Source organism: Molossus molossus, unplaced genomic scaffold (genome assembly GCF_014108415.1).
Source record: "Molossus molossus isolate mMolMol1 unplaced genomic scaffold, mMolMol1.p scaffold_m16_p_5, whole genome shotgun sequence".
Lineage (NCBI taxonomy): Eukaryota > Metazoa > Chordata > Mammalia > Chiroptera > Molossidae > Molossus > Molossus molossus.
In genome coordinates this window covers 72,467,815-72,492,033 of record NW_023425388.1, presented here as the reverse complement: position 1 = coordinate 72,492,033, position 24,219 = coordinate 72,467,815, and the positions used below count along the sequence as shown (strand labels likewise).

The 24,219-nt window shown below is 36.5% G+C and overlaps 1 protein-coding gene across 1 annotated transcript in view; it reads right to left on the bottom strand.

Annotated features, from left to right (window-relative positions):
- The window catches only part of CFAP44 (cilia and flagella associated protein 44), a 148,285-nt gene that overhangs the window by 56,173 nt on the left and 67,893 nt on the right, over window positions 1–24,219 (bottom strand). The window contains exons 17-22 of the mRNA XM_036243429.1: window positions 23,533–23,772; window positions 20,781–20,926; window positions 19,903–20,173; window positions 4,889–4,944; window positions 4,308–4,470; window positions 2,579–2,709 (exon numbers count right to left, since the gene is read on the bottom strand). Coding sequence (XP_036099322.1) covers window positions 2,579–2,709; window positions 4,308–4,470; window positions 4,889–4,944; window positions 19,903–20,173; window positions 20,781–20,926; window positions 23,533–23,772 — 1,007 coding nt within the window. The remainder of the gene's footprint in view (window positions 1–2,578; window positions 2,710–4,307; window positions 4,471–4,888; window positions 4,945–19,902; window positions 20,174–20,780; window positions 20,927–23,532; window positions 23,773–24,219) is intronic.

The following is a 24,219-nucleotide window of genomic DNA, read 5'->3' as shown; positions in this document are numbered from 1 at the left end:
TCCATTTTGTTTATGTGGTGTATCACATTGATTTGTGAATATTGTACCAGTCTTGCATCTCTGGGATGGATCTTACTTGGTCATGGTGAATAATTTTTTGATGTATTGCTGGATCCGATTTGCTAATATTTTGTTCAGGATTTTGGCATGTGTGTTCATCAGTGATATTGGCCCGTAGTTTTCTTTCTTTGTAGTGTCTTTTTCTGGTTTTTGAATTAGAATGATGTTGGCCTCCTAAAATGATTATGGACGTCTTCCTTCTTCCTGAATTTTTTGGGATAGTTTGAGGAGAACAGATGTTATTCCTCTTTGAATGTTCGGTAAAATTCCCACATGAAGTAGTCTGGGCCTGGGCTTTGGTTTGCTTGGAGAGTCTTGAATACATCTTCAATTTCCTTAGTTGGTCTATTCAAATTTTCTATCTCTTCCTTGTTCCGTTTTGAGAGACTGTGTTTCTAGAAATTTGTTCATTTTGCTTAGATTGTCTAATTTGTTACAGTATAATTGTTCATAGTATTTGTTAATGATCCTTTGTACTTCTGTGGTGTCAGTTGTTACTTCTCTTTCATTTCTGATTTTGTGTATTTGGGTTCTCTCTCTTTGTTTCTGGGTGAGTCTAGCTAAGGGTTCATCAACCTTGTTCATGTTTTTGAATAACTAGCTCTTTGTTTCATTGATCCTCTGAATTGGTTTTTTTGGTCTCTATGTCATTTATTTCTGCTCTGATCTTTACTATTTCCTTCCTTCTACTTGCTCTGGGGTTTTCTTTTTGTTTGCTTTCTAGTTCTTTAAGTTGTGAGGTTAGATAGTCAATTAGAGATTTTCTTGCTTCTTGAGGTAGGCCTGTAGTGCTACGAACTTCCCTCTCAGAACTGCTTTCGCTGCATCCCATAGAAATTGTGGTGTTGTGTGTTTATTTTCATTGCTTTCCAAAAAGTTTATAATTTCTTCCTTGATCTCCTCGGTAACCCATTCATCATTCAATAACATGCTATTTAGCCTCCATATGTTCAAATGTCTTTGCATGTTCTGGTTGAAATTGATTTCTAGTTTCATGCCATTGTGATCTGAGAAGATGCTTGATATGATTTCGGTCTTCTTGAACTTGTAGAGACTTAGTTTGTGTCCTAACATGTAGTCTTTCTTTGAGAACGTCCCATTTGCACTTGAAAAGAATGTGAATTCTGCAGTTTTGGGGTGTAATTGTCTGTAGATATCTATTAAATCCATTTGGTCTAGGGCTTCATTTAGAGTCTCTGTTTCCTTGTTAATTTTTTGTCTAGAGGATCTATCCAGTGATGTCAGCTATGATTGTATTGCTGTCAATTTCTTCTTGGTTGAACCAGTTTAGAAAACTGTTTAGCAGTATCTAATAAAGTAAAACATGCATATAACTTAGGACCCACCAGTTCCACTGATTACATGGCAAACAGAAATAAATGTTTATGTCCACCAAAAAAACATGCAGAAGAATATTCACAATCCAACTGCTCATAGTAGCCAAAAAAAGAAAAATAAAAGAAACAACTCAACTATTTAGCAATAAATAGTTAAATGCATAAATAAACTGTGGTATGCCGACTTAATGGAATATTACAAAACAATGAAAAAGAATGAGCTACTGCTTTCTACCACATGAATAATAACCTTAGGCATGATACCAAGTAAAGAAGCCAGATACCAAAGAGTTCATACTGCAACATTTTATTTATATGAAGTTCAGACAAAACTAATCTATGGTGATAACCATTCATTTCTGAAGAGCAAATTTTTATTGGATGCAATCATGAGGAATCTTTCTGGAGTGCTATAAATGATCTTAATATGAATATCAGAGATATGTGTTTATACATCTGTAAAAATTTATCAAGCTATTCAACTAAGATTTATGCATTTTAGCCCTTCATTGGTGCTCAGTTGGTTGGAGGGTCATTCCCTACACCAAAAGGTTGTGAGTTGGAGTCCCAGTCAGAGCACATACCTAGGTTGCAGGTTCAGTGCCTGGTCAGGGTGCATATGGGAGGCAACTGATCTCTCTCTCTCTCTCTTTCTCTCTCTCTCTCTCTCTCTCTCTCTCAAATCAATAAACATAGTCTCAGGTGAGTATTTTTAAAAAAGATATATGCAGTTTACTGTATGTAAATTGTATCTTAAAAAGGCAAAGAAAAGTTTTCCCTGAGAAGTCAAATTGGTACATGAGAGGGACTGGACAGGAAGTTGTTGTCTTTCATTGTAAGTTCTTTGGTTCTATTTTATTTCCGGTTTTTTAATATTTAAATGCTGTTTCACCTATTAGATCAAAAATAATTTGTCCAAAAGAGAAAGTAAATATGTATTACATAATTTGGTTTGTAAAATATCTAATTGTTAAACAAATTTCTCAGATTTAAACCAGGAAGGAGTAAGCAGAAAGCACAAGAAGGTATCAGTAAGAGTGATGAGAAGATTCCTTGAGATTTCAAGAGTAGTGCATATTTCAGGAGACCTCTTATCTTACCACTCTGATTAGTCACTGTAAACTATTTTATTCATATATATGCTCTCAAACATCTTAAGTTGCAAGAAATATGGATCCTACCTATTCTGTAGCTTCCTTAGGCCAAGTTGATGTTTCTCTTTTTCCCAAGCTAATTCCTTTTCCAGTTGTTGGATTTTAAAAGCTGTTCTTCTGTTTATCTCAGCACGAATTTTGGAATCTATTTCAAAATCCTGCAGATAGTTAGATTTGTTCATCAAAATGGGTACTTTTACCAGTCTACCTTATCAATTCTATATCATATCTACATATTTTTAAGTTTTGTCCTCTATTTCATGCAGCATCATTACTCTCTCCCAAATAAATAAACTCACTCTATTCTAGAAAGAAATAACATACTTTTGATTTTATTCCCACAATGGAAAAAGTTCCCAGAAATAAGAATCAATAATGCAAATGAAGTTCTATACTAAATGCTTTTTCTCACAATGAAAATAATGAATGCTAACAGAATATTTAAATAGTGTACAAAGTTGAACAAAATAATCCCTTCACAAAGTTTTAAAAATGATATTCCCTTCACTCCAAAGCAACTACTGTCACATGACCAGCTAGCTGGGCACAGGGTAGTTCATGGCACTGGATCATTAGCTGAAGACCCCCTCCCACGTGACCCTACCCAGGAAAGATAGCAAAGTCTTTGGTATTTTTTTAACATCACCAAGTTCTGGTTGAATGTCCTTCACCATGGGAGCTATTTTCCCCATAAGGATACTTAGAGGCCTCAAGTTTCTTACCTTCGCTCCTGTAAAAATGTCAGGGCCTTCATTCACACTAAACTGAGAGTAGCAACTATTCTTTCTCAAGGTGCTTGTGTTTTAAGTAATGACATTCACAGAGCAATTAGCCACAGGACACAGAACTTTCCTCAGTTGTTCTTTTTTTTTGTATGTGTCCCTACCAGAAACCAAACCCAGGATTCTCTGGTCCGCAGGCCAATGCTCCAGCCACTGAGCCAAACCGGCCAGGGCCTCAGTTGTTCTTTATTTTGAATTATGTCACCCATATTCTGAAAGTGTCTACTCTTTCTTAGCAAAAGAGCATAGGCATCTTTTAAGCAATATGAGTTAACCATTATGATTTTACACAGCATTTTTACATGAAATTGGCTAAGTGCCTCTAGATTAATAGGACTGGGCAAACCACAGATACAGTCAGGATGATAAATTCTGGGTTTTTATTTTATTAGGCTCTTGATAGTGCTTCCATTTAGGAAGAAGTACAAAATGAAAAAAAATACGTCATTAGCAGTTAAAAAATTAATAAAATTAAATACACAAACACAAAAAAATTTATTACAAAATTAGCTTAAACAATTAAGTGATCACCCCCATAGCTATAAATATACTAAGTCATCTTTCAGAAACTTTGTGGATAAAGCAGCTATTATCTTTTCAACAGATCTGATGGATTATAGAAATGGAACCACCAAGAATCAAATTATGTATATATGCACCTATTCAATAGTTAGATATTTTTATTACATGACGAATTGATTACCAGATTCAAACTGTATTTTGCCTTACCTTGTTACCAAAAAAAGGTAAGGTAGCTAAATCCAGAAGTCAACTTTGTATCAAGAGGTTTTTCTGCATCTAAACCAAGTTGTGTGACAAGTTCTACAGTAGTTTAGTTGCTGCCGACACAATGGCTGGCCAGATAAATGGAAGCTTAAAGATGATTTTAAGTGTTCCCACTTATTGGCCAAGTAGTACTCATCTCAAACCAGAAATTTATTTTTAAATTAAATTCAAATTTATTTTTTACTTACTGTCCGTTTAAATTGCATATGCTTTGGTAATTCTTCATTCATTTCTAGTAGTTTCTGAAACTGATTCCTCAAAGCTTTGAGTTCTTCTCTCTTCTTAGACTTTATTTCTTCCACTTCTTTCATTAACCTGTCATGTTCTCTTTTTCTTCTGGCATTCTCTATGCTGGAAACAGAAATTTAAAAGGGTAACAAATCAGGATACAGAAACAGAAAAAAGAAAATTAGTATTAAAATACTTGGAAATTTAGCCCAGCCAGTGTAGCTCAGTGGTTGAGCTTCGACCCATGCACCAAGAGGTCGCCGGTTCGATTCCTGGTAAGAGCACATGCCCAGGTTGTGGGCCCGATCCCCAGTGGGGGGCATGCAGGAGGAGGCCAATCAATGTTCTCTCTCATCGATGTTTCTGTCTCTCTCCCTTCCTCTCTTTCTCAAATCAATAAAGAAAAAATATTTTTTAAAAAAAATACGTGGAAATTTAAAAAAAAACTTGGAAATTTATTTAGCTTAGTTAACTTCTATAAAATGTTGGTTTGTTTTGCAAAAGCTCAGGCCCAGTCAGTATTTATCAAAAATTCCCATACCTGTAGGCTTTGGGATCTTCAATATCTCCTGGAGTTGGTTCAGTTTCAATTCCAAGCTGTAGGAAAAGAAATAAAATGTTAGTTCTTTTAAAATGCGTATTTCTCTGAAAATATCTAATCATAAATAAATTGAGGGCTTTTTCCCTGTCAATTTCTGAAAAGTATTTTTACAAAAAATAAACTAGGGAAAATATTGCAGTTGACTAAACTTATATTTGTTTCTGCTTCATTTTAAGTGGTAGGTAGAAAAACTTTTAAAATTTATATGTATGCAAAATGTTAATTTTGCCCCTTCAAAATGTGAATTACTAATATCCATGTGTTATTAACAAAAAATACACACAAAATTGTTCTCAGTCATTTATTTTAAAATACTGTCTTTTATTAGAACATCCCTTTCATGCATAACATCCCTTTCATGCATACACAATTCCCCCAAAATACCTCATGTGTATACTAGACAAATTATACATAATTTTAAGTTTTAGAAAGCATCTCATTTGACCTTATCAAAAGAAGATATATAGTAGGAAATGTACAGAATATAATGCCCCTCTATGAGAAAGATATGAAATCAGAAATACAAATCTTTTTTTTTTTTTTTTATCCTCACCCGAGGATATTTTTCCATTTTTTATACAGATAGAGTGGGAGGGAGAGAGAGGAAGGGAGAGAGAGAGAGAAACATCGACGTGAAGGGACACATCGAGTGGCTGCCACCCGCACGACCAGCCAGGGCCGGGGACAAACTGCAACCGAAGTACGTGCCCTAGCGGGAACAGAACCCGAGTCTCTCAGGACCGCAGGCCGACGCTCTAACCGCTGAACCAAACCGGCCAGGGCAGAAATACAAATCTTTTTTTAGAAAAAAAATCAGTTTAAATTAAGGAGTATTATGAAGTAAATCTCTTAAGCTCTTTGTTTATTCAGGTGCTGTGCTATAAAATGTCATAGCCTGTTAAAGAAGAGGAATTATAACCTAGTGAACTAAAAGAGTCTTAGTTTACTAGCTAATCAGTTCTTAAGTAGAATTGAACTTGTTTATTCTCTATTCTCTTTTATAACAGATAGGTCTCTGTTTTGCTATCACTCATTATAAAGACACAAAGACTCTCTTTTGATCACGTTGTTTTATTACAGTACTAGTCTTTATACATATGAAATGTAAGTCTACATATTTTTATGTAAGACAGGTTTATGAGTTTAGTAAAAGTGAAGTCATAAATCATGACCAATGTAAGAGACAGTGATGGCTTGTTAATCACTTAGGACATAACTTGATTGAATTTTATTTATTTATTATTCTTTTAGTTCAAAATATAAACCCCTTAGTTCTCCAAATTAGTGTGATTTTCAGGATCTCCTGGCTTCAGCTGTTTACAATAAGTTTGAGTTTATAGAACAGAGATGGTGGTGGAGTGAATGGAAGCTACACAGACCCATCTCCCAGGACCAAACTGGAATTACAACCAAAAGAAAGACAAATCATCAGGAAAAGCAACAGAAGAGCAGCTGGAAGAGAACCATTACAATGAGGGACAGAAAGAGGATGCCAATCGAGCCTGGTAGGAATGGTGGAGGCACGTGGGGGTGGGCTGGGAGCCCATGGACAGCAACAAGGGCTGTATTAGAGGTATGTGCTTCTCGCTGAGAAAGCAGGGGTTTTTAAAAGCACCAAATCAAGTACAACTCCTCACTTTGAGATCCAGCAGAGGGATTGCAGACTGGACTGGAACTGTGTGGAGAGAGTCCAGGGCTCCTGGCTCTCGGAGAAAGCTGAGAGCTGGATAGGAGGGTACCAGGAGTCTTGTACTGAATCACTCCCTCACAGGACCATAGCCATATTACTCAAAGAGCCCCTTCCTAGAGCCCTAGGGAGAAGCAACAGTCCCTCCCTCAGGAATACACCACCACTGAGCCAGGACAGAGAAATGCAAATTGAGGTCCATTAGCATCTAATTTCTGACATCAAGCAAGTGCTCCACCCACTGGAAATCCTCTTACAGCTGAGGGAATTTTCATTCAGCTGAGGGCTACAACCCAAGGCTCATCAAGTAACTGGGACTAATAGCCTCCAGGCAAAAAGCTAGAAGATAACTGAACCTTTCCTTGGCTTGCGAATCTACCCAGGAAAGTAACACTTGACAGTGCTGTTTAACGTGGGTCCTCCCACACTCATCCAAACCCAGCAGAGGGAGCCACAATCAGTGGAACACCAACACCCATAAGGAAAATTTGGCAGGCTCCGAAACCCATTGAGACAGCCAAAATGGTGAAACAAAGAAACAAATCCCAGATTCCAAAATGGCGGCAGAGTAAACAGAAGCTACACAGACCGTCTCCCAGAACCAAACTGGAATTACAACTATAACACAGACAAATCAATGGGGAAAAGCAACAGAAAAGCAGCTTCCAAGGGCCATATAACCAGGGACACTGACTCAATCCTGGTAGGACAGCAAAGGCGCGAGGGGGGCTTGGAGCCCACAGACAACAGCGGCCTTAGTTGGGAGCAGCGCCGTCAGGTTAAATTCCCAAGTGTCTCCACAGCGCAGAACCAGGACAGAGGCTAAAAAAGCCACAGCCATTCACCTTGGGTTCTGGCAGAGGGAGGGCAGACTGGACTGGAACTGTGTGGGGACACTCGGGATTTGGAGGGCACTCAGAGCTTTTGCTGAGTTGCTGCCACGCAGAACAGTAGCCATCTTGCTCCTTCCCAGAGCTGTGGGGAGACGCAGCAGCCCCTCCCTCGGAGATTCAACCCCACCCTGTGGGCAATTAAAATGCTAATTGAGGCTCATTAACAACCAGCATCTGCCCACCCTCGGGAAATCTCCTTATGCTGAGCACCTGAGGGAGTTTTTCAATCAACTGACAACCCAAAATTTTTCAAGTAACCTCGACTACTAGCCTCCAGGCAAAAACCTAGAGGATAACAGTACCTTTCCTGAGCTAGCAACTTTAACCAAGAAAGTAAGACTTGACAGTGGTGTTTAACGTGGGTCCTCCCTCGCTCATCTAAACACAGGAGAGGGAGCCACAAACAGCAGAACACCAACACCCACAGGGAAAACCTGACAGGCTCTAAAGCCCACTGTGAGAGCCAAAATGGTGAAACACAGACACATAAGCCAAATGAAAGAACAAGAGACCTCCACCGAAGATGAGATCAATGTGGAGCAGTTAGGCAAGTTAACAGAGGTAAAATTCAGAGCCATGATCTTGAGGAAGCTCAACAGCATGAGTAAGGATGTAGAGATGCTGAAAATAAACCAATTGGAAATTAAAAACCACCAAGAAGAGATAAAAAATGACATATCAAAAATGAAAAACACCTTGGAAGATCTAAAACGCAGAGTAGAAGAAGCTGAGGACCGGATAACTGAATTAGAAGACAGGGGAGGAAAAAATCAACCAATCAGAAAACCGAAAAGAAAAAATGATTAAAAAACAGGAAGACAGCTTAAGACAACTGTGGGACAACTGGGAACTTAATAATATTTGCACCATAGGAGTCCCCAAAGAAGAAAATGTGCAACAGTTAGAGAATATATTCAAAGAAATAGTGACAGAAAACTTCCCTGATTTGATGAAAAAAGAAGGCATTCAAATTCCAGCAGCACAGAGAACCCCAAGTAAGAAGAACCCAAACAGGCCCACACCAAGACACATAGTAATTAAAATGCCAAAAATTAAAGACAAAGAGGGAATCGTAAAAGCAGCAAGAGAGAAGCAACAGGTTACCTACAAAGAAAACCCCATAAGGCTCTCAGCTGACTTCTCACAAGAAACACTACAGCCAGAAGGTAATGGCATGAAGTAACCAAGGTCATAAAAAACAAGGATCTGAATCCAAAACTACTCTACCCAGCAAGGCTATCATTCAAAATAGGTCAAATAAAGAACTTCCCAGACAAAAAAAGGCTAAGGGGATACATTAGCACCAAACCAGCATTGCAAGAAAAGTTAAAAGGACTACTGTAATTAGTAGAAGAAATAGGAAGAAAAATAGAACCACACTAAACAAAAATGGCAATAAACAAGTACATATCAATAACCACCTTAAATGTAAATGGACTGAATGCTCCGATAAAAAGACACAGAGTAGCTGATTGGATAAGAAAGCATGACTCATCTATATGTTGTTTACAAGAGACCCACCTCAAAACAAAAGACTCACATAGGTTGAAAGTGAAGGGATGGAAAAAATTTTTCCAAGCAAATGGAAAGCAAAAAAAAGCTGGGGTGGCAATACTCATATCTGATAAAAATAGATTTCAAAATGAAGGCCATAACTAGAGACAAAGAAGGCCACTACATAATATTGAAAGGATCTATCCAACAGGAAGATATAGCCTTGATAAACATATATGCACCCAATATACGAGCACCAAAATATATTTAAAATCTTCTGGAAGACTTCCAAGAAGAAATCGACAACAATACAATCATAACAGGGAATTCAGGACCCCGTTCACAGCACTGGATAGATCCTCTAGACAAAAAATTAGCAAGGAAACAGAGACTTTAAATGAAGCCCTAGACCAAATGGATATAATAGATATCTACAGACAATTACACCCTAAAACTACAAAATTCACATTCTTCTCAAGTGCACATGACACATTCTCAAAGACAGACCACATGATAGGACACAAATTAAATCTCTGCAAGTTCAAGAAGATTAAAATCATATCAAGCATCTTCCCAGATCACAATGGCATGAAACTAGACATCAATTGCAATAAGAACATGCAAAGACATTTGAACACATGGAGGCTAAATAGCATGATATTAAACAATGAATGGGTTACCAAGGAAATCATGGAAGAAATTAAAAACTTCCTGGAAACCAATGAAAATGAACACACAACACCACAAAATCTATGGGATGCAGCGAAAGCAGTTCTGAGAGGGAAGTACATAGCACTACAGACCTACGTCAAGAAACAAGAAAAATTTCTAATTGATTGTCTAACCTCACAAGTTAAAGAACTAGAAAGCAAACAAAAAGAAAACCTCAGAGCAAGTAGAAGAAAGGAAATAGTAATGATCAGAGCAGAAATAAATGACATGGAAACCAAAAAACAATTCAAAGGATCAATGAAACAAAGAGCTAGTTATTCAAAAACATAAACAAGGTTGATGAACCCTTAGCTAGACTCACCAAGAAACAAATAGAGAGAACCCAAATACACAAAATCAGAAATGAAAGAGGAGAAGTAACAACTGACACCACAGAAATACAAAAGATGGTTAACAGCTACTATGAACAACTATATGGCAACAAAATCAATAGTCTAAGTGAAATGGACAAATTTCTAGAAACACACAGTCTCCCAAAAACGGACCGGGAAGAGAGAAAACACTTGAACAGACCAATAACAACTAAGGAAATTGAAGAGGTAATCAAGACTCTCCCAGCAAACAAAAGCCCAGGCCCAGATGGCTTCACAGGGGAGTTTTACCAAACATTCAAAAAAGAACTAACACCCATTCTCCTCAAACTTTTTCAAAAATTTCAAGAAAAAGGAAGAATTCCAAACTCCTTCTATTAGGACAGCATAATTCTAATTCCAAAATCAGAAAAAGACACTACAAAGAAAGAAAACTATGGGCCAATATCCCTGATAAACATAGACGCCAAAATCCTGAACAAAATACTAGCAAATCGGACCCAGCAATACATCAAAAACATTATTCACTATGACCAAGTGGGATTCATTCCAGGGATGCAAGGCTGGTACAATATTCGCAAATCAATAAATGTGATACACCAAATAAACAAAATGAAGAATAAAAACCACATGATCATATCAATAGATGCTGAAAAAGCATTTGACAAAGTCTAGCATCCATTTCTGATCAAAACGCTCAGCAATGTGAGAATAGAGGGATCATATCTCAACATAATAAAGGCCATATATGAAAGACCTACAGTGAACATCATACTCAATGGGCAAAAACTAAAATCATTTCCATTAAGAACAGGAACAAGACAGGGATGTCCACTTTCGCCACTCTTATTTAACATAGTACTGGAAGTCTTAGCCACAGCAATCAGACATGAAGAAAAAATAAAAGGAATCCAAATTGGAGAGGAGAAAGTGAAACTGTCATTATTTGCAAATGACATAATATTATACATAGAAAACCCTAAAGACTCCATCAAAAATCTACTAGACTTAATAAATGAACTTGGCAAAGTAGCAGGATACAAAATTAATGTCAAGAAATCGATGGCATTCATATACACCAATGATGAACTTACAGAAAGAGAAACTAGAAAAAACAATCCCATTTACTATTGTGGCAAAAAAATTAAGATACCTAGGAATAAACTTAACCAAAGAAGTGAAGGACTTATTTGAAGAAAACTACGGGACATTGAAAAATGAAATAGAGGAAGATATAAAAAAGTGGAAGCACATACCCTGTTCATGGATTGGGAGAATTAACATCATTAAAATGTCCATACTACCCAAAGCAATCTATAGATTCAATGCAATCCACAACAAAATACCAACGGCATACTGCACAGAATTAGAACAAGTACTTCAAAAGTTCATATGGAACCAAAAAAGACCTCGAATAGCCACAGCAATCTTGAAAAGGAAGAACAAAGTTGAAGGGATCACAATACCAGATTTCAAGTTATACTACAAAGCCACTGTAATCAAAACAGCCTGGAACTGCCTCAAGAACAGGCATATAGACCAGTGGAATAGAACAGAGAACCCAGAAATGGAGCCAAGGAAATATGCTCAATTAATATTTGATGAAGGTGGCAAGAGCATACAGTGGAGTAAGGACAGCCTCTTTAATAAATGGTGCTGGGAAAATTGGACAGCTACATGCAGAAAAATGAAATTAGACCATCAACTTACACCTTACACAAGAAGAAACTCAAAATGGATTAAAGAATTAAAGGTGACCCGTGAATCCATAAAAATTCTAGAAGAAAATGTAGGCATCAAAATTTCGGACATCACATGGAGCAGAATTTTCACTGATACATCACCTAAGGCAGCAGAAACAAAGGAAAAAATGAACACATGGAACTACATCAAACTAAAAACCTTCTGCACAGCAAAAGAAACAATCATCAAAATGGAAAGGCAACCCACTGTATGGGAGAACAACATTGCCAATGATATATCAGATAAGGGGTTAATTTCCAATGTATATAGAGTGCTCATACAACTTAACAAAAGGAAGACAAAGAACCCAATTAAAAAAGGGGCAGAGGAGTTGAATAGACACCTCTCCAAACAGGACATACAAATGGCTAAGAGACATATGAAGAAATGCTCCACATAACTAATCATCACAGAGATGCAAATTAAAACAACAATGAGGTATCACCTCACACCTGTCAGAATGGCCGCCATCCACAAATCATCAAACAACAAGTGTTGGCGAGGGTATGGAGAAAAGGGGACTCTAGTGCACTGCTGGTGGGAATGCAGACTGGTGCAACCACTGTGGAAAACACTATGGTGTAACCTCAAAAAATTAAAAATTGAACTGCCATTTGACCCTGTGATCCCACTTCTAGAAATATACCTTAAGAAGCCTGAAACACCAATCAGGAAGAATATATGTACCTCAATGTTCATAGCAGCACTATTTACAATAGTTAAGATCTGGAAACAGCCCAAGTGTCTATTACTAGACGAATGGATAAAAATGCTGTGGTACATATACACAATGGAGTATTATGCAGCTGTAAGAAAGAAAGATCTCTTACCCTTTGAGACAACATGGAGAGACCTAGAAAGTATTATCCTAAGTGAAACAAGCCAAGCAGACAAAGACAAATACCACATGACCTCACTTGTATACGGAATATAATGAACATAACAGTCTGAGGAATACGGTAGACCCAGAAACATGGAAGTAGGGCCCAGACTGACATCCCTCAGAAGGGGGTGGGGGTTGGAAGAGATAAACCACAGAACTTATATGCATGTATGCATAACCAATGGAGACAACAAAGCCTGTGATGGCGCGGGGGTGCCTATGGGGTAAAAAAGGAGAAACATCTGTAACAAAATTAAAAATTAAAAAATAGTAAGAAAGAAAGAAAGAAAGAAAGAAAGAAAGAAAGAAAGAAAGAAAGAAAGAAAGAAAGAAAGAACAAATGAAAGAACAAGATAATTCGACAGGAGAAGAAATAAATAAAATGTAATTGAGCAAGATATCAGAGGGAGAGTTCAGAGTAATAATCATGAGGAAGCTCAACAGCATGGGCAAAGATACAGAAGCATTGAACACCAACCAATCGAAAATGAAGACTGACACAGCAAAAATAAAGACACATAGGAAGGGATAACCAGCAGAATGTAGGAAGCCAAGGACCAGATCAGTGAATCAGAAGACAGGGTAGAAAAAAATCACCAAATCAGAAAACCAAAAGGAAAAACAATTTTTAAATGGAAATACAGCCTAAGAGAACTGTGGGACAATCTAAAACATAACAACATCTGCATCATAGGTATGCCAGCGGAAGAAGAAAATGAGCAAGAGTTAGAGAATATATTTGAAGAAATAGTGACAGAAAACTTCCCTAGCTTGGTGAAGTTAAAAGACACACAAGTTCAAGAAGCAAAGAGAGCCCCAAGTAAGAAGAACCCAAATAGACCCACACCAAGACACATAATAATTAAAATGCCAAAAATTAAAGACAAAGAGAGAATCCTAAAGGCAGCAAGAAATAACAACAGGTTACCTACAAAGGAACCCCCATTAGGCTATCAGCTGATTTCTCAAAAGAAACATTACAGGCCAGAAGGGAATGGCATGAAGTAATCAAGGACATGAAAAACAAGGATCTTAACCCAACACTACTCTATCCAGCAAGGCTATCATTCAAAATAGAAGGTCAGATAAAGAGCTTCCCAGACAAAAAAAAAAAAAAAAAGGCTAAGGGAATATATTAGCACCAAACCAGCACTGCAAGAGATGTTAGAAGGACTGCTGTAATAAGCAGAAGAAATATGAATAGAAACATAACCATAATAAAAAAAAAAATGGCAATAAATAATTACATATCAATAATAACCTTAAACATAAATGGATTAAACACTCTGATCAAAAGACAGAGTAGCTGATTGATAAATAAGCATGACTCATATATATTTTTTTACAAGAGACCAACCTCACAACAAAACACTCACATAGGTTGAAAGTGAAGGGATGGAAAAAAAAATTCCAAGCAAACGAAAAGGAGAAAATAGCTGGGGTAGCAATACTCGTATCTGATAAAACAGACTTCAAGATGAAGGCCACAACTGGAGACAAAGAAGGCCACTACATAATATTGAAAGGGTCTATTCAACAGGAGGATATAAGCTTGATAAACATATATGCACCTAACATAGGAGCACCAAAATACATTACAAAACCTCTGGAGGACTTCAAAGGAGAAATCAATAGCAATACAACTGGTAGATCCTCTAGACAAAAAATTAACAAGGAGGCAGAGACTCTAAATAATGAAGACTAGATTTAATAGATATCTGCAGAGAATTACACCCCCAAAACTGCAGAATTCACATTCTTCTCAAGTGCACATGGGAAATTCTCAAAGATAGATCACATGTTAGGACACAAACTAAGTTTCTACAAGTTCAAGAAAATTGAAATTATATCAAGCATCTTCTCAGATCACGATGGCATGAAACTAGAATCAATTACAACAAAAACATTCAAATACATAGAGGCTAAATAGCATGTTGTTATTAAATAACAAATGGGTTACCAAGGAGATCAAGGTAGAAATTAAAACTTCCTGGAAACCAATGAAAATGAACACACAACAACACAAAACCAATAAAAAGGAACACACAACAACACAAAATCTAAGGGATGCAGCGAAAGCAGGCCTGAGAGGGAAGTTCATATCACTACAAGCCTACCTCAAGAAACAAGAAAAATTTCTAATTGACTTTCTAATCCTACAACTTAAAGAACTAGAAAGTAAACAAAAAGAAAAACCCAGAGCAAGTAGAAGAAAAGACATAGTATAGGTTAGAACAGAAATAAATAACATAGAAACTAAAAAAAAAAAAATTCAAAAGATCAATCAAACAAAGAGCTGGTTCTTTGAAAAGATAAACAAGATTGATGGATCCAGACTCACCAACAAACAAAGAGAGAGACCCCAAATACACAAAATCAGAAATGAAAGAGGAGAAGTAACAACTGACACCACAGAAATGCAAAGGATAGTTGAAAAATACTATAAACAATTATACGCCAACAAATTGGACAATCTGGGCAAACTGTATTGATTTTGAGAAACAGAAAGTCTCCCAAAACTGAACTGAGAAGAGATAGAAAACTTGAACAGACCAATAACTACTAAGGAAATTGCAGATGTAATCAAGACTCTCCCAGCACACAAAAGCCCAGGCCCTGATGGCTTTACAGGAGAGTTTTACCAAACATTCAAAGAACTAACACCCATTCTCCTCAAACTATTCCAAAAAAATCCAAGAAGAAGGAAGACTTCCAAACTTATTTAATAAGGCCAGCATAATTCCACAGTAATTCTAAAACCAGATAAAGACACTACAAAGAAGGAAAACTACAGGCCAATATCCCTGATGAACATAGATGCCAAAATCCTTAACAAAATATTAGTAAACTAGATACAGCAATACACTAAATAAATTATTCACCATGACCAAGTGGGATTCATCCCAGGAATGCAAGGCTAGTGTAATATTCGCAAATCAATAAATGTGATACACCACATAAACAAAATGAAAGATAAAAACCATATGATCATATCAATAGATGCTGAAAAAGCATTCAGCAAAATCCAGCACCCATTTCTGATAAAAATGCTCAGCAATGTGGAAATAAAGGGATCATATCTCGACATAATAAAGGCCATATATAAAAAACCTACAGCCAACATCATACTCAATGGACAAAAACTAAAAGCATTTCCCCTAAAAACATGAACAAGACAGGGATACCCACTTTCACCACTCTTATTTAACATAGTACTGGAAGTCTTATCCACAGCAATCAGTAAGGAAAAATAAAAGGGATTCATATTGCAAAGGAAGAGGTTAAACTGTCATATTTTGCAGATGACATGATATTGTACATAGAAAACTATAAAAACTCCATCAAAAATCTACTAGACTTAATAAATGAATTTGGCAAAGTAGCAGAATACAAGATTAATGTCAAGAAATAGACGGCATTCTTATATACCAACAATGAACACACAGAAAGAAACTAAAGAAACAATCCCATTTACCATTGCAACAAAAAAATTAAGATACTGAGGAATAAACTTAACCAAAGAAGTAAAAGATCTCTTCACAGAAAACTACAGGTAATTGAAAAAAGAAATAGAGGAAGATATAAAAAAAAGTGGAAGCATATACCTTGTTCATGATTGGAAGAATTAACATTAAAATGTCCATACTACCCAAAGCAATCTATAGATTCAAAGCAATCCCCATCAAAATACCAACAATATACTTCACAGAACTAAAACAAATACTCCAAAGGTTTATATGGAACCACAAAAGACCCCAAATAGCCACAGAAATCTTGAAAAGGAAGAACAAAGTAGGAGGGATCACATTACCAGACATCAGGTTATATTACAAAGCCACTGTAATCAAAACAGCCTGGTACTGGCACAGGAACAGGCAGATAGATCAATGGAACAGAACAGAGAACCTAGAAATTGACCCGAGACAATATGTTCAATTAATATTTGAAAAAAGTGGCAAGAGCATACAATGGAGTCAAGGCAGCTTCTTTAATAAATGGTGTTGGGAAAATTGGACAGCTACATGCAAAAAAAGTGAAGCTAGACCACCAAATTACACCATACACAAGAATAAAATCAAAATGAATAAAAGACTTAAATGTGACTCATGATTCCATAAAAGTCCTAGAAGAAAATGCAGGCAACAAAATTTCAGACATCATATGCTGCAGAATTTTCACTGATACATCACTTTAGGCAACAGAAACAAAGGAAAAAATGAACACATGGTACTACATCAAAATAAAAAGCTTCTGCACAGCAAAAGAAACAAGCCTCAAAGTAGAAAGGGAACCCACTATATGGGAGAGCATAATTGCCAATGATACATCAGATAAGGGGTTAATTTCCAAAACATATAGAATATTCACAAAACTCAACCAAAGGAAGACAAAGAACCCAATTTAAAAATGGGCAGAAGACCTAAATAGACACCTCTCCAAACAGGACCTACAAATGGCCAAGAGACATATGAAGAAATGCTCAATGTCGCTAATCATCAGAGAGATGCAAATTAAAACAACAATGAGGTATCACCTCACACCTGTCAGAATGGCCACCATCAACAAATTATCAAACGAGTGTTGGTGAAGGTGTGGAGAAAAGGAGACCCTGGTACACTGCTGGTGGGAATGCAGTGTGCCACTATGGAAAACAATATGGTGTTACCTCAAAAAATTAAAAATTAAAAATTGAATTGCCATTTGATCCAGTGATCCTACTTCTAGGAATATAACCTAAGAAGCCTGAAACACCAACCAGAAAGAATATAAGTACCCCCATTTTTATAGAAGCACTATTTACAATAGCTAAGATCTGGAAACAGCCCAAGTGTCCATCAGTAGATGAATGGATAAAAAAGCAGTGGTACATATACACAATGGAGTACTATGCTGCTGTAAGAAAGAAAGATCTGTTGTTATCCTTTGAGACAACATGGAGTGATCTGGAAAGTATTATCCTAAGTGAAACAAGTCAAGCAGAGAAAGACAAATATCACAGATGTCACTTATTTCTGAAATATAATGAACTAAACAAACTGGTAAACAAAATAGGCCCAGAGACATAGAAAGGAATATGATTCAGACTGACAAACCTCAGAGGTGTGGGATGGGGGGAAAGGAATAGATGAACCACAGAACTTATATGCATGTAGGCATAACCAATGGACATAGACAACAATGCTTGAGAGAGGGGAGATTGGGAGGAGGATATCAATGGGAAAAAAGGAGAAACATCTGTAACAAAAATAAATAAATAAAAATTGCAAAGAAAAAGTTTGAGTTTAAACAAAGGTGCTCCCAACAGTTCCAAAATGTGTGCCAATTATTCGCAATCTTCGTTGCACATTAAAATCACAGGGGCTGGGAGAGGAAGGGTATGGATACCTGGGCCTCGCCTTCAGAGATGCTGATTTAAATGTTCTAGGGTACAGCTCAGGCATCTGTACTTTTAAGGACTCCCTAGCTGATTATAAAGTACAATAAAGTAAGAATCTCAGACCTATGTAGAGCTTAGTTTTTTGTTTGTTTATTCAATTCTTCCTGATTTCACCTTCTTAAAAGCAGAGTCTGCTTCAGTGATTTAAGAAATATTTAATGCAGACATAAATAAAAGAATACTATTTTACAAATGTGGAATGTATTTATTCTATTCAATACGGTTTCCATAGAGGGAGCTGACCCTAGGTAGAATGATAAAGATTTCCATCTTGTTCATACGCTTTCCATTCTGTAATTCTTCCTCCTGAGCTGAACCTCTTTAGAAACAGTCCATTCTCCAAATTTACCTGCTCAAATCTTCCCTGTGTTCTTTTGAAGTTGGCTACCTGTTAAGTGGGAAGCCATTGAGTTCAAAGGAATTTTAACTCTGGTTTTTCTAATACAATTGCTTATTCCTGAAGCAGTTCCAACAATTATTAATAATTTAACTAAAGGAACTAGTTTGATAATAGAAAAGTCAGATCCTGTGACAAGGCAAAAGAATATAATTTGGGGATGTAAACCTTCAATCTTTATTAGAAAGCCAATAATGTATTCTGCTTAAGAATAGGGTAATTTAGCCCTAGCCAGTTTGGTTCAGCAGTTGAAGCATTAGTCCGTGGACCAGAGAGTACCAGGTTCGGTTCCCGCTAAGGGCACATACCTCAGTTGTTTGTCCCTGGCCCCGGTTGGGGTCATGTGGGTGGCAACCAGTCGATGTGTCTCTCTTGCATTGATGCTTCTCTGTCTCTCTTTCCCCCTCTCTCCTTTCCTTCTATCTGATGGTAAATGCAAAAGTGTCCTCGAGTGAGGATTTAAAAAGAGAATAGGGTAATTTGCCTGGCCAGTGTGGCTCAGTGGATTAAGCGTTGTCCTATAGACTGAGAGGTCCCAGTTCGATTCCTGGTCAGGGCACATGCCTGGGTAGTGGGCACATGCCACTGGGGTGGGAGGCATGCAGGGGGTGGCCGATCCATGTTTCTACCTCTCCCTTACTCTCTAAAAAGTCAATGAAAACATTTAAAAGTCCTGGCCTATTTGGCTCAGTGGTTAGAATGTCGGCCTGCAGACCAAAGAGACCCATGTTCATTTCCAGCCAAGGGCACATACTTCAGTTGCAGTTGGTCCCCAGCCCCCGTTGGGGTTGTGCGGATGGCAACTAGTCAACGTGTCTCTTTCACATAGATGTTTCTCGCTCTCTCCCCCTCCCACTCTGTCTCAAGATAAATGTAAAAATATCCTTGGGTAAGGATTAAAAAAAAATTTTTTTAAAAAGAGGATAATTTAACTGAATCTTCGATCATGATCCACATTGTCATATTCTAATACTACAGACAATAATATTTTTACAACCCCTTTCAAAGGCACAAATTATAGTGTATATTTCACACACGCTCTTTGATGAGTGACTTAGTAAATAAAAAGCAAAATATATATCTGAAAAAATATGCATTTTTGGAAACATACTTTGATTTGGTGACTGATACAGAAAAACTGACACAGTCTTTTTAATTTAGGGACTCCTATTCCTTTAGTAATAAGAGAAATTCAACATTTTTAACCTTTGAAAAAGAGGCACCAGAAAGTCAAGATTATAATACTAATAGAAAGATTAGTCTATAAGGTAAATGTATCTAAGTAGTTTTCAATTTTTAAAGAATATGAACAATTTTAGCATCACTATTTTAAAATAAAGGTTTTTTTGTTGTTATTGTTATTAGTTAGTTTCATACCCTGGGAGATGGCACTTTGGCTCTGAAGGTTTTCCTTAACTCAAATATAGAAAAAATGCTGAAAACAAAGATATTACTATCTGCTCCAGTAGTCACCAAAAAGCGGTCATCAAAGCTAGTAGAAATGCTATTAACACATCCATAATTGTTGTCATGTACATTAAAGTGCCAGTAATTTTCCAGAGTTTTCAATGAAGAGTCATTTGGACTTAGGATATAGATTCGAATTGCTCCATCTTGCAATCCACAAAACATCATATCGTGGTTAAGACTATGAAACAAAAGAAAGCAAATTGTTCTTCATATTAATCTGGAATGTTTAATTTTAAATTAATTGACAAATGACTAAATTTTTAGTAACAAAGTGTTATGGATTAAATTATGTTACCCTCAAAACTCACATGTTGAAGCTCTAACAAACTATAAAAGCCCAAGAAAACTAATACAAAAAGGTAGAGGTGGGAAAAAGCCAGTTTAAAAGTTGGAGCTATTACATTTTCTCTCCAAAAGGATGACTGGCATGTATGCTTAATTCACAATCATTAAAGGAGTAATAATTCAATTTGCTATTTCTCTAGAATCATAACCTGAACATACATTATCTGATCGTGAAGTAGCATTCTCCTAAATAACAGAGAGTAAATCCATACAACTGTGTACTAAACAAACAGAATTTTTGACAGAGGAACTTGAAATACCATTTTAAAATTAGCTTTGATTCTATTGGTTCCTTTGATTTCACATTGTTTTGAGTATCTCTCTATTTGGACAGATCTTTAAAAACTGACAATGTTTATAATAGACAAAAATACAGACACCAATGGGTGTTTGTAAAAAACTTTTTTAGTTTTTTAAAAGCTTTCTAAAATTCTGTTCACCTGAAAGTGATGGTATGGATGGGATTATCTTCTGTATCCTCAAGAAAACGGAAATCCAAAGGTTCATCTTTCTTCTCTGTAATATCACTGCTTTTGTCACATGGGGGGAACTCACAATGATATAGAAAACCAGAATCATAGCCACCCTGGAAAGGGGAAGTAACACAGAAGACGGTACTTGAATATAAGACACATATGACCCCATAAGAAGTTTTGGATTATTTTAAATTTTAAAGCATAAAATAGATGTCTTTAAAAATCTACTTTATATAATTATAGAAATCATATATAGGGGCTTTTTTAATCCTCACCCAAGGATATTTTTCCATTTATCATCAGATAGAGTGGAAGGAAGGGAGAGGGAGAGAGAGAAACATCGATGTGAGAGAGACACATCGACTGGTTACCTTCCACGCAACCTGACCAGGGTCGGGGACGAACTACAACCAAGGTATGTGCCCTTGACCGGATTTGAACCCATGCCTCAGGTCGACACTCTAACCACTGAGCAAAATCATCCAGGGCAATAATTATATATAGATTTTATAAAGCAACTCCATTGTCCATTTATATGCAACTATACAATTATAATAATAAAACACTTTACAATGATTTGTTTCCACTTAAAAGTCAATAGAAGAACATTTACACAGTGGAATACTATGCAGCTGTAAGAAAGAAAGATCTCTTACCCTTTGAGATGACATGGAGGGACCTGAAGAGTATTATGCTGAGAGAAATAAGCCAAGCAGAGAAAGACAAGAACCATATGATCTCACTTATTTATGGAATATCACGAACAAAATAAATAAGCTGTTGATCAGAGACATGGAAGTAGGGAACAAACTGACAAATCTCCGAGCGAAGGTGGTTGGGGGATATGGGAAAAGATAAATCAAAGAACTTATATGCATATATGCATAACCAATGAACACAGACAATAGTTTGGAAAATGGGGGGCATCAGTAGGGGATAAAAGTGGGGACATCTGTAATACTTTCAACAATAGAGATTTTTTAAAAAACATATACTGTGCTTTATTTCAATTATATTTCAATAAAACTGGGGGGGGGGATTTTAAATAGAGGATTCCCAGTTAAATTTGAATTTCAGATAAGTAACAAATACATTTTTAGTGTAAGTATGTCCCATGTAATATTTATCTGGCATTTAAATGTTTATTAAATTATAATTTTTATATATATTTTTCAAGGACACTAAACTCTATTACATTATATCACAGCTATTTCTATGCCTCTCTCCCTCATGATTATGAGGAAACTTCTTGAGGGCAGAAACCATGTCCTATTTATTCCTTTACCCCTTGAATTCCTCACACAAGTAGCCACCAATAATTGTTTCAGAGGAGACAGACAAAGGGTAAAGTCACTAATAAATGAAGTTCTAAGGCGCCTCCATCACTACTTTCTATTGTTCTTGCCACTTGCTCCCTTAGAAGCTGATATCCAAAATACATTTCTAAGAAATGTTGAAGAGGGGAGAGGTTAAGTGTTATCACTCCTTATAGCAACAGTCCTTATTTACCAGAGAGCTGGGCCACTTATGATTTAGTGAAAATCCTTTACATATACTTTTATGTCAATTATTACTTTTTTGATGAAAAGAATTAAAATTTGTGACAAATTTATAATGAAGAAAATCTTGCTTTGCAATGAATCAATGAAATATTTTATAAAAATAGAATATATAAGAGGACATAATTGTCACATCATTGTGACGGTCCCTGGTACTTATCTCCCCAATATCCATTTTTCTATTCTTTATTAGCCAAGTTCCAATTTTGTTCAGGGTGGCAATGTGCCCATACAAAAACAGTCATCTTCCCAGACTTCTATATGTTTGCACAGCATAGTTGTAGATAACAAAATGTAAGCAAAAGTCTGCCCTGGCCTGTTTGCTCAGTGGTTAGAGCATCGGCCCATGAACTGAAGAGTCACAGATTCAATTCCTGCCCCAGTCAGGGTCATTCAGAAAGCAATCAATCTATGTGTCTTTCTCACATTGATGTTTCTCTCCTTCTCCCCCCCACCCCAACTCTATCTTAAAAAAAAAAACAATGGAAAAATATCCTGGGGTGAGGATTAGGAAAAAAAAAAAAAAACAAAGTAAGCAAAAGTCTATTGACTAGCACTGCCACTGTTTCCAAAATACTAATTATTTTCAAAATTTATAAGCAACAGCCCAGCCGGTGTGGCTCACTGGCTGAGCATCAACCCATGCACCAAAAGGTTGCCTGTTCGATTCCCAGTCAGGGCACATGCCCAGGTTGTGGGCCAAATACCCAGTGAAGGGAATGCAGGAGGCAGCCAATCGATATTCTCTCTCATCTATATTTCCCTCTCTCTCTCCCCTTCTTTCTTCCTCTCTCTCTAAAATCAATAAAATATATATACTTTTTTAAAAAAAAATTTATAAACAGACTCAGCTGGAAAACCCCTTAGCCCTTTGCCCTTCTACCTTCCATTCTTCTCCGTTTTGACCTCCTGGAACATGAATGATTGTCATAGATGATAACAGATATAACAAGTATAAGAGATATATTATATATAAGAGATATATTAAATGGTCACAAAAACAACTGTAACTCACATTCGTTCTTCAAAATCCACATTTTTAATAATAATAAGTAAAATCTTACCATAGAGAAAGTAAAAATATACTGGAAAATAATGATTACCAAATACATGGGTTTAGGAATGACCTAAAAATTATTTATTACATTACTACTCACCAAAGAAACCCAGAACTTCCCTGGCTCAGAGTAAAATCCACAGAGGATGTGACAGGGGGTTAGTGGAATAAAGATTTCAGGTAATGGCTCCTCTTCCTCCTCCTCCTCCTCTTCCTCCTCCTCCTGGAATTCCGTTTCTTCATCTTCTCCCCTTTCTGCTGCTAGCTGCTTCCTTCTTTCTTCCTTTTCCTTCTCCTTCAAATCCTTCCGTTTCTTTCTCTTTTCAATTTCTATTAGTTGCTTTTGCAAGAGGCATTAAGGAGATATGAAAACAATTATAATTCATTCATATTTACACTATTGGAGATGACAAGGAAAGTAGAAGGAAGATAGGGTCGTATAAAAACTCAATATATATCCATTTAGGAATATATTTTTATCATTAAAATTTTCAAATCTTTGGAATAACTTTATTTCTGTATTATCCCAATTGATCCTCGTTTTAAAAAATTATTTTGTCTTTTTTTTTCCCATTAATAAAGAAGCTTCTCTCAGAATCTATTCCTGTCAGACCATAAATTAGGCAGACTATAGGCAGGATGTATAGTAAGAAGGAAAATTCATTGGCAAATGAAATAGGGAACCTGAGGCAGATAGTTAGCAGTTTGCAGCCATCTAGTAAATCCTATCATCCCTAAACCAAGGATGCTTAAGAGTAGATGGTTTGCACTTCTCCCCAACCAAACA